The 12,180-nt window shown below is 39.9% G+C and overlaps 1 protein-coding gene across 1 annotated transcript in view; it reads right to left on the reverse strand.

Annotated features, from left to right (window-relative positions):
* The window catches only part of tmem8b (transmembrane protein 8B), a 34,577-nt gene extending 25,320 nt beyond the window's left edge, over positions 1–9,257 (reverse strand). The window contains exons 1-5 of the mRNA XM_005738139.1: positions 9,072–9,257; positions 4,408–4,597; positions 3,465–3,672; positions 999–1,132; positions 135–403 (exon numbers count right to left, since the gene is read on the reverse strand). Of these exons, the coding sequence (XP_005738196.1) occupies positions 135–403; positions 999–1,132; positions 3,465–3,672; positions 4,408–4,597; positions 9,072–9,156 (886 nt within the window). The 5' untranslated portion in view covers positions 9,157–9,257. The remainder of the gene's footprint in view (positions 1–134; positions 404–998; positions 1,133–3,464; positions 3,673–4,407; positions 4,598–9,071) is intronic.
* Between the last annotated feature and the right edge of the window lie 2,923 nt (positions 9,258–12,180).

Here is a 12,180-nt window from a genome sequence, read left to right on the forward strand (position 1 = left end):
ATGATTGTAATTGAAATGATTTTTTTATGTGTTTATAATGTGTTTATTCTGATATAAATAAAGAACACAAATTTGCTACAAACAACTGAAATTAACATTAGCCAGAAAATATGGCAAAAAAGCATCACACTCACCTGTGACCTGCACCCCGATGCGGAAGTAGACGTCAGAGTTACTTAGATATCTCTCCACCAGGATGTAATACCATTGCTCCCAGGCAGGTACAAGGGTGACTAATTCACAAGGGTTCCACTCCCTGCAGTCGAGGGCACTTGAGTTATGCACTGGCGGTGCCCGCGCTCTTATCTTCAGCACCACGGGACAACTGTCACTACTCTTGTTCTTGGTGCTGCAGTTTACCAGCTGAACCTTCACCTTTGATATATAATTGGGGATGAACACTCTGCACAGGCACACATAAACACATGTTTTAGGCATTATACCACACAATAAAATGTAGACCTCTACTGAGTAAACATAATGTAAGTCAGCTTCATTGAAATAAGTGTCTTTTAGATTTGTTGAATGTTGTGTATCACATCTATTCTGCAAAGGCTTCTATGTTAAATCTATATACTATATATTTTATCATGAGAAAATGAAGATAAGGCTTCAATAAAAATATATATAGTATTATAGTCCCTTCACATCATTTATGCAGCACTCATAATAGCAGCTCTCCTTCCTTTAGGCACCATCGCGAAGACCATGAAAAAAATGAAGATTAACCTTGGAAGCAAAATCTTATTATTCCAATCAAAAGACTCAAAGTAGGTGAAGTTGATAAAGGTGTGCAAACTAATCACACACAGGAATTGCACCTTTTAAAATGAAATTGCAAGATACATTAAAAAAACATAACTTAAGAGGCAGATGAAGGATTAGGCTGGGGAAGTGTCATGCTGCAAAAAATAAAAATAAAACGCAATTTTCTCCTGGTGTCTTTTCTCAAAGTCAAGCCCCTGTCAGGTTTCTAGGAGCCCACGTAGGTGACTTACTTATAAAGTGCAGATCTATTATGGACTGGGATCATCTGGTCAATGAAGTATCCAGGGTAAAGTACTGAAATCCCAACCAGCCTCTGAACAATGAGCTGAGGCTGGAACAGATACTGGCATTCCTCGGACAGACCCTACAAAGATAAAGCAGCAGTTGTTCAGATTGTATTTTTGTGGTTAACTCACCAATTTTTTTAAAAGCTGGTAAAGAGGAGATTAGATATCATTCAGACCGACTGAAAATTCCTAATGGACTGTGTGCATTAAGCCTGTCAGCCTCCTGGATTAATATCATTCCGTCCTCCCCCTCCCTGCCACACAGCGTAACATGCACCCACTATTTCACTTGTGTTGTTCTGAACCATTAATGCTTGATGTGCATTACTTTGTGAGATGAGCCGAGTAGACAGACTGATTTAGAGCCAAGAGACCGTGCATTAGTTTCTACACATGATGTGCTGTAAAATTTGTTTGTAAAATGAAGAGAAGCCTTTTGCACCTGATTCAACAGGACAGGTGTGAATGCCAAATTAGGCCCTTCGTTTCTGTCAACTGATCATTGACCCCTCCTGCTCTCGAGTCACAATTACTGTGGCATGTCATTAGTCTGGAAGCTGCTGGGGTGACCCTTTGATTTATTACAGCCTGTCGCTTGGACATGCACATGCACCTTGTGCTTGAATAAAAGCTCAACCAACGTGGGCTTTTGAGAGCAAATGGTTTTACACTGTGAGCCCAAACGGTTTTGATGTTCAATAGCTTTACATTTGACCTTCTTCATAACAAAAGCGATGTGGGCATTCATTCATTTTCCACAGAATTTCACTCTTGGCAAGATGTTAAAGCCTCTAAAACTCCATTAGAGCCATAAAGCACTAAACCTCCCTAATGAAACCCTGTCTAAATGCATTATTTTAGCTCCTTCAGTCACAGTTGCCCACCGAGACGATGTAATTTTAAGGTTCGCTTTGGAATATACAGTATGTCAAAGTTTATCAGGTATACATGGAGAGCTGCAAAAAAACAAAAACCTTTTAGAGCTTGTGTTCGCAACTCTGTTCAATTGTATGCTATTGTATTTGAGTCAGCAGTAAGTATTGTTGTATTGCTGCTGCACTGAATTGACAGGACATAGTACCTGTCAACACATTCTCATCCCAAGGTGTCAAATACAACGGTTTGCCACTGGCATCACAGAGATAAGCAGAAAGCTGTCCCCTTTCCTTGGAAAAGGTGTAGCATTGGCCTAGAGGTTTGTTAGCAAGTAGACCGTGGCTTGTACCTTATTAGGGAACTTTTGCTGACTTGTTTTCTTTTCATTTTTTTTTCATTTGCACTCACGTTTTTATCTTGTATAGGTACCACAACTACCTGTTTAAGTTTAAAAGAACGTTTTACAAATGTACCTCTTCACAATATTAGCCCTTCGTTTATAAAAATGCTCAAGGGCATCCAGTGCGCTCTACAGAGACATATAAAAAGGGTATTACAGAACTCCAATTTTGCTCTGTAAAGAGTAGAATATTCTATTTGCAATAAAGGACATTTCAGCAAATGCAGTTATTCTCTTTGACTCTGTTTTCAGTTGCTAAATCCTTACTTACTCTTAAGATTGGTATTAAACTGAGATAGTTATAAATGCGTCGCACATCTCCCTTTTCTGCTTGCATTGCTTCCAATTGTGTCTATTTTCTAAAGGAAAAACATCTTAGTTGCTAGAAAATTGCTTCAGAAAGCAAAATTTTAAAAGGTTTGTTATTTCCATCTACAGAGTGTGTCATTGGAAGCTGGTCACATTTGAGCCATGGTGGCTTATATCCCCAAATCCCCCAAAACAAACCAATTCTTCTGTATATGTGATGCTGCTGGCAAGTTCTGATTATATTTTTGATTGTTGTGTATTTCAGGTGCACTTTTGCCAGTCAGTGGAAACCACAAAGCACAAGTGAACACCATGCCAGTGACACATAAATTCCCTGAAATGGAAATCAGCAGGTGTTTATGCAGCCAAATAGGAGAACACGATGAGATGAAGAAAAACTCTCTGACACTGTTCAGCCTCTTTAGGTTCTGCAGCACATACTGGAATACTAATGCCAAGGATCACTTAAATCATTTTTATTTAATTTTTTTTTTCCCGTCACAAAGGGGAGTTAAGCAAGCATGAAGAAAATGATTTAGATATCATTAGAGTTATGATACATAACACTCTGACACAAATAAGCTTACATTTTACCAGTCATAAGTGGTGAATGATGTGTAACACAAACATGATGCAGTCTTTTCATTTACAGCTCTAAACAACTGATGCTGGGTGCAGAGGGGTTTCTATTTTTCACAGCGTGGATGTAACGCTGGCAATATTGGTCTAGTGGTTCAGTACTAAGAAAGATTCATTCCGAGTATTTGTTTTCAGTAAAGCTGTAGGAATTCTGGTGTTTATTTGTGATAAATGTGCAGGCTCACCTTGACTGAGATCTTGCCTTCATCCTTAGGTAAATGTGCCGCCAGAAACCAGTCTCCAGGGAGAGGGCTGGTCACGTTGAATGCTCCTGTTGTACGGTTTGGAAGAGTCCAGGTCAGAGTCACAGCAAATGACCCTGGGATGACTGTATCCCGAGGGAAGCGGGTGAACAGGGGGTTGATTACTGGAGGAGCCCCGGACCTGAAGTACCTATTAATCACAAAGCCACAGTTTAGCCTCCTTAGGCCTAATACTGTCATAAACAACAAGAACATCTGCTAAATATTAAAGTTATCCATGGGAACAGCTAACAGCAGAAGTACAGCTGGCATCCTATACACAAATAAGAATCACAGCAACAAGTTCTCAGACCACACGTCTTCAAAAATATTATATATTTATACACCAGACAAAGATGTTTCAAGCAAGGAGTTAATTTATTCAGCACATATCCATCTTTGACCTTTCTTTTGATCTCAGCTATGCACCTGTAGAGCATTGACTGTATCGCGCACAGTTATGACACCACCACACTGACAATCCAGACAGACAGGCATATAAACACCTGCCAAAGCACTCAAAATGGTCTTTGTTCTGGTTTCTGCTAGAGCAAGTGATTCCAAGGCCATGTTTCTGTATGACAAACACACACACACACTCACAGCTGGTACCGTTTCAGATACAGAACATTAATAATAAGCTCTTCATATCTGAATGGAACAAGCGCGTCCATTATTTCAGACGCTATATCACTGAGACACAGGAGACTGACAAAAATACATAAAGCTTCATACAGCTAACGGCTTCACAGTTTCTCCTTGCGTGTAGGCTATAACCCCTTATTTTTCTAAATGTATTTAAGATGCTTATAATCAGCTGGAGAAGAAGAACACTTCAGTTGGAGAACAACAACAGAACAGTGTTAAGCCAAACTCGGTGTCTTACACAGTCACATTGCGGTTCGGGCAGCTGTCTCCAAACGTGCCCCCTTGCTCCTTGAAGGTGATGAGATTCCATACGGCCATCATGGTGTCGTCAGGCACATTGAAGTGGAACAGTTCCACACTGGCGAAGGAGTTGAAAGCACTCAGCTTACGAGGCGTACGGGTGAAGTATTCAGTCACAAAAAGGCAATCTGCAGGGAAGAGAATAAGAGGAATGTGTCCCAAAAATATTTGTGATGGTGGATAGCCTTTAAGCCTTATCGAGCCATTACTCTGCTTTGTCACAACTAAAAGTCACTTTCAACATACTGATGTGCGCATCATGTTTGGCATGTTACCAGATTAGTTTAGAATGTTACCAATTTAATTTGGTAACATTTCTTTTCAATGCATACAAACTATAGCTGAGGTTAATGGAAGTTGCAAGAAAATAAAAACATGACCTAATAATGGTATTATATGAAAAGTCAGGTGATCAAAGTGATGTAGTGTCCAATGCAGGGCACTATATCACAGGGTGGAAAACAGTTTTACTGCCACTATTACTTTAAAGTAACAACGTCCTATAAATCTTGAAGCAAAGTTGCAATGAAAAGATAGACAAGACAGGCGGGTGCTTTGCTTTACTCTGAAGTGCAGTGGTTGGTTTGAGGAAGAGAAACTTTGACTCAACTGACTGAACATCCCATATGCTTTGACTCATGGTTGTAGCTGGGAAACTTAAAACTAAAAATGACATCCATACTGCATGCTACATACTACAGAAGGACTGCAGAGTGTACTATTATAATCTATTAAATGTGTTGCACAGTGTAGTATGACCGCTAAGCTGGAAACAACCCTGGATTTATTTGTATGTTCATGTATTCAGTGTATATATAGCTCCACGGACATTTATGGTAGCCCATGAAATAACTGTCAGCACATCTCAATTAGGAAAGCTGTGTGCTTGGAACAACCATCTCACTAACAGACCAATATCAACATCGTTGAAAGCATTGAATCATGATTAAAGCTGTTGCTTACAAAGAATAAATATTTAATTATGAACATTTCCCAATATGCCTGTACTATCACTGCTGTGACTAGAGAGCAGCTTTAAGGTGACTCGCTGCAATGACTTACAGAGTTTCACCTCAGAGGCAGCAAATTATTTCTTTAAGAGGTAAATAATCAAAATATGTGATCAAAGACTTTTAACTCCTTCAAAAGAAGCTGCGGGAGACGGATATATGCAGGCTCACTCACGTCCTGCATAATGTCAAATCCTTGGATTACACCCACCAAAGCCTCTCCATATAAATGCAGCAGACAAGCAGCAGGTGTAATCTGCCACATTACCTACATGAGCTGGGCTGGCATCAAGCACAGCCAGCGGGTGGGCAAAATCTGGGGGAAATTGTGTGCAAGTCACTTAATTGCTAAACTAGAACATAAAGCGTCTTTTAGGCGAGGCGTTATCATAAATATAAACTCAAGTAGGTAGAAAAGAAGGCAGCAGATTATTACGGGAATAATGCGGTGGCACTTTGATGTTTCACTGGAGGAAAATGCTTCCACTTGTGGCGCATTCGCTTTCTGCGTGTCAGCCATTAAAATTGCAATACCTGTGGTGACATTGTTTGGGTTTTCTTTTTGTCTCACCTACAATTTGTACAAAAATATAAATAATTTCACACCACTGTTTTCAGAATACAGTGAATAGGAGCCCGGACCTCTAAAATGATGACAGTAAAATAACAAAACAAAACATGATAAATAAAACGAGTGAAAAGGCAATGAGGTGCAGACGTGTAAAGAAATAGGTTGTCTTGAATGCGCAATACTTTCTTATGTTTGCGTAAAAGGAGCAAAACAGCTCTTTTCTGTTCTTTTCTCCCCCCACGACATTATCCACTCACCTATGGAGGCAACCTTGAATACTAAAGATGTACTACGGAAGCCGAAACTGAGAAGAATGAAGTGGTTTGCTGTCAAGAGTGAAATCCTAATCCCATACAAAGCTCCAGGTCTTTATTTGAGCCTCATTCCAGCCTTTTGCTGGACTGTTATCTCTGGTATATGTGAGCCTTCTTTACATTAAGATTCTTCTTTGCCCTTTCATTAACAGACTGTGACTGGGGTCACAGCCTGAAGTGCTATAACTCAAAAGGGTGAGTTTGGCGCTAACAGTGCTGGAGTCTGCAGTAAGCCTACAGTCACTGCTTGGCTGATTAGAAAGAAACAGACATGATTTTTTCTTTCCATTTACAGATTGCAGCTAAGCCCACAAAAAGTGTAGTTACAGTGGATCGGTCAGAAAGAGGTTTAAAAAAAGAAGAAGCTGCCGATTTTGCACAGAAGTAGGACTGTGAATGGTGATTACGCTATTCAAGAGGAATCCTTAAATCAGAATTAATTGCTAATCGTCACTTTTTCCAGGTGTCATAATCTAAGGTACATGAAAGCCACCATTCATCATCAAAAATACACCTTCACACAGTCTCTAGATCACTAACAGAGGGTCAGGGCTGTCACAGTGGGTCAAGAGATGGTAGAGGGAACTAAGAAAATCAAACTCTTCCTTTTTTAAAACCTTTGCTTATTGTCATTGTGCCTCTTTACTGGCACAAACTAAAATCTTAGAGGGGTTTATAGCCAAAGGATTTAAAAAATCGTTTTTCCTAAGCATAGCTTTTAATCATCATTTTTATCACAAGTTAATATTTAAGGCTTGATTTTACTTACACGTGTTAATTGCATCAGTGTCTTGCAAGTACTGAATATCCTGAAACAGGGTGCGTTTCTTTGGCAACTGTCACAGCCTCGCGTTTACATTTTTATAGTTGTGATTTCCAATGCTCTCTAATGTGCAAGCTATACAGAGGTGGTTACCGTCACACTTAATTGACAAGACAGGCTACGTGTCAAACACGTCGAGATCTCAAGATCTGAGGTTGTTGTGACAAAATGAATACAGAAAATTAGAATAATGAACTGACATATCTATTTTCAAGCTACGCGTGAAAAGCTCCGGGCTCGGTGACACTCCAGCAGCCACGCACAGAGACTTCACTTAAGTCTGAAGGTGTAAACATGCCAAAATATCTAAATATGCTTGTTTGTTTGCCAGCCAAATAAAGACGTTTCATTTGAAGATAAAGGCAGCCGAGTGCTTACAGGCTTTCTCATAGTGTGGTTCTGGATTCAATAATCTCTTCAATGAGCACCTCCCTACCACTGTTTTACTCTGTTAGAGGCTTAATATAGACATAATCCTGCTTTTTGTCATCTCAACATGGGATTTATCCATTAATACTTAGCTGGGCTGTCTTTAAACTTTACTTTTTGGAACAGCAAAAAGTAATTGCTGCTTTTCGAAATTCCTCCTCCTCTAGCAGATTTTAAAATCTCTCTCAAAAAAAAAACAGCTGCTAAAGATCAACGATCTGGAACAAGAGCCACTAAATGACACCAAATTTAATACTGGCCAGCGATAAAGTCAAATTTTGAGTCAACACTATTCTCTCCTCCATCCTCCTCACATCCACCTACAGAAACAAACGCCTCGAAGATAACACGCAGCCGTAAAGATTACTGGACCTTCCACTTCCACAATGGGAGATGCAGACACCAGAGATATTAAACATTAACATGCACAATCTGCCTGGCAATCAAGTGGGTTAACATAAATTATTTTATGGTAAAGAATAAGCTCTAATTCTATGTTGTCTCTGTTTTACTGAGATATATCCAAGAAAGCAGGGGAGGAAGGGTAAACTGAGTAAACTGGACTTTCTGTCTAAAGCCAAATATGTCGAATGAGTTACTAGAATTGATAAAGCAAAACAGCAACAAGTCAGACAGACCTGTATGGTCCTTAGTGGCCACAGCCAGTACAGTCTGTGCTGTAGGTATGGATTCATTGTTATCACGCAGGGAGATTTTTGTTGCACACCTCAGTCTTGAAGCAGCAAAGAAATTTTCATGGATAGACATTTAAAAAAAGAAAACAAATCAAGGAGGATACGCTTAGGTTCTTCTTTTTTAAGGAAACAGATAGAGAGAAATAATAAGAGCATGCTGCACTTTTCATACATTTAAAAACCTAAAAACAACTTGATTTTACAAAAGTCAACTTCAAAATTCTCCCATTATCCAGTTAAACCAGTTTAGTCCTCATCTCCTATCAAAGCCGGTTAAATTTAAGACGGGAAACAAGAAGGTTTGACTTAACCTTTCCCTTTATCCCATTACTATGGTCACATTTTGTAGTTAGCCGTGCCAGCGTGCACTAACTTGGCTTTGAGCCTTCACGTCTCCGCAAAACGAGAACAAATGAAAGGTAACAAGAGTCAACACGTCCGGACTGATCGGTTTTCTTGTGACCACATTTAGACCTCCGTATCGTAGCCTACAACCTATAGGAGCTTCACTCAGTGCATTGTGAGCCATAATTAGCAGCATCCTTCCCCATACGTAACGTAACCGAAGCAGGTCCGTGTTCGTGAAAACCGTTTTGTCAGTGGCCGAGACTGAAAGCAGCAGCTGTGGATGTTTCGGAGACTGAATTGAAGCCAGAGACAGGATGAGATGCTGCCGCCGCTGCTGGGAGGATTTCAGCACCCCGACAAAAGGAACAGCTCTCCGCGAATCAAAAGCAACACTCACTGAATGGAAACTCACCTCCAACAGCGCAGAGATAGGTGTAAACAAGCAAGAGGAGCCTCGGAGGGCTACATCCTGAGCCCAGGCGCTCCAGTTGCCACATCGTTAAAAGCAGAATATTTTGTGAGGGGCTCCAGCCCGAGTGCAGTTCTCAGACGCTCTGCTGGTCTACATTTTTTCAGATATTTGCCAACGACCAGCTGTTTGTGCATGACGTCATTCAGACGACGACGGGACAGCGCCTCCTCTTTGGCTTTGATTTGACAACCTCAATATGTCGACTTATTTCATTGGACCTCCGGCCCTGTCAGTCCGGCGATAGTGCAGACGTAGATTGCACCACAAGGGTTCACACTTCGCCGTCCGGGCCACCCGACACGGGCACGAGTGAGGTGTGAGGCTGCAGCTGCCCCTCGAGCCTGCAGCCTCTTCTGCCAGGACCCAGGACACAAAGTTGGTACTTTGGAGGAATGGAAGACTTCATCTTATGTGGTCGTGCACAAGCCTCAAAACTAATAAAATACGATTTCCAGCGATTAATAAATTCAAAGCAACTTTTTTGGGTTTCTGTTAGACTAAAAAAAAAAAGAAAGTAAAAATGCAGCAACTCCACGTGTCTGTCTAGTTTTAAAAAACTAGCAATATACATACTCCTTAAAATATAACATATTACGTGAGCATAAATAAAATGAAAGGCTAAAAGGATTTATTTTAATGATTCATAGTGGGCTCAATTTGGGCCTCAAATATAAAAGCAGTCAAACCACAGTTAACAAAGCACAAGTGGACAATGAGTCATTACATTTATCCAGTGAAAAATATTTAAAAGTGAATGAATACACAAAATATACTTGAGGAGTTTGAATTTTTCATTTTAAGGATCACGTGGTCATCGGGTGACGTGTTTGTCAGACAATCATGATGCTACCACCAGGACACCAGCATTAAGAATGACTCAGATTTTTATTTCTAGGCCATGGGGTGACATGAATCATAAGTGTCCCAGCTGATTTATTGGGATTGAGTATAACTGATCTGTCATCAATAAAACATTAAACTAAAGCACTAGAGCTGAGCTAAAAGAAAATGTGTGGAGGGTAAGAATGTCAAAACAATGTTACTGATGTGCCCAACAAGATGTAACTCTACTCATCTAACACTAACTCACAAAGACTTTAATAAATCCAACGCACTGGATGGGTGCCAGTCAAATTGCCTAGGGTTTCATTTAAGCAGCAAACTATAGAGTACAGAGTAGTTGAATTACGTTTAAATTCATTTATGACTAGTACACAAAACAAATATTTGCTTTTTTACATCAGGTAGCTGGCATAGTTTGACATTTCACTGATCTAAAACAGAGAAATCCACTTTCTTCTTATCCTTGACCAAATAAAAGTCAAAGGTTTGACTATGTTACAGAACAAGGTGGGCGAGAAACAAACAAATTCAACACTGGAACCTGAAGTAATAGTGATTGTGGAGGAGCAGAGAGCTAAATAGTTACATATTCTTTAGTTGAAGATTGTATTCAAACTACAATCTAAGTAAAAACTGAGTGCAGAGGTGTAAGATATGCTATGCAAATGTGGTTTCTTATAATTACTTTCATGTGGCGATGGAACAATGCAGCAAATAAAAAATAAAAAATAAAATTTAAATCTTTGGTTTGTTGCTATGATTCAGTGCAGTGTCTGCTGCAGCCATAGTTTACTCTGAAGCCTTCCTCAAAGTTCGAAAGATTGCCAGACTCCCTAGATACCACGACCCACGCATGGCAACCCACTGTGTATGGCCGGCCTCTCTATGAGGTACCACAATATTCAACTAAGGTACTGTTCTGTTTCACTGCGACTGACTGAAACTGCCTCTTTTAAAGCCGGCCTTTTCTTCTTTAGCTCTTTCAATGCATTTTGTTTGTGAAGGCGCTCTATACACAGACTCGATTTAGCACACGGGCACAGACAAGATGCACAGCACTCACACAAAAGAGACACAGGAAAGTATATGCTTATGGTTATCTAAATCAGTGCTGCCAGTGGCCAGCTCATGAAAAATCTGCCTCTGTCTTGGAAATTATCCCAAATACCTCTTATTCCTTTGAATCCTAGGAGAAGCTCACATCCTCAGAGGCAAAACGTTTCATAAGTTTAATTGCTACTGTAATTAAAAGTAGTTCAAGTCAGTAGGAAAGATCACTAAGGCTGTAAATAAACAGCTTCAACAAAAGCGAGCGCACACCTGTACCACTTATGTATCACTTACATGTGAAATGAGTCAAAACTGGATCACCTTGCAGTAACTGCATTAACAGACCTCACAGGATGAATTCAATCCAACAAAAGTCACTACACCTTTCATTGTGGAAATTTAAAGCTCATACTTATTTATTTTTTAATAACACTCTCAAAATCCTTTTTATTGTGAAAGACACAAACATTATAGAAGCTCCTGGAGAGAAATAGTTGAGTCTGTCTTTTCCAGAGAGAATTGTTATTCTACATTTCTCTACTTTCTACTACAGAGGTATTCTGATCCAAGCCAGGCACATACTTGAGCATTTCATAGTTTTTATTTTTTAAGAACACTTGTGTGAAACTCTTTTGCTGTGCGCTTTGAATTGTTGTCATGTTATACTATTCTTCTTCTGGCAGGCTTCTGGACACAGGGAATTATCTAGTTCACGAGAATTCATGGTGCAATCTACAAATGTCACCTCTCCAACACCTTTTGCACTCACCAATAACATCGAACTTTGCTTCACTGTCAGGACAATGATTTCAGTCATTGTTCCAGGCCAACATCAGGCCAAACATGCCGGAATCGATCTGAGCCAAACAAAGCTCTCTAGGTCTCATGTGACTAAAGAATTTGCTGCCAATATTCAAGCTACTCTTTATGCTCTATAGCAAAGTTTTATATTGCAGTCTTGTGTCCTTTGTACTAAGCTTTTCAATGGAGACAGATTTCCATTGAAAACCCCTGTGCCAAGGCTGAAGCACTTGACCATCTGTGCTTCAGTGCTAGATTGTAAGTGGTGCATTATCTGTGGAATCATTCTAGGATGACAGCTACTGCACCTCTGATTAGAGTTATTATGCCTAACTCTTATCTTCCTGATTACTGT

This window comes from Pundamilia nyererei, unplaced genomic scaffold (genome assembly GCF_000239375.1).
Source record: "Pundamilia nyererei isolate P.nyererei 1_Seehausen unplaced genomic scaffold, PunNye1.0 scaffold00082, whole genome shotgun sequence".
Taxonomy (NCBI): Eukaryota; Metazoa; Chordata; class Actinopteri; order Cichliformes; family Cichlidae; genus Pundamilia; species Pundamilia nyererei.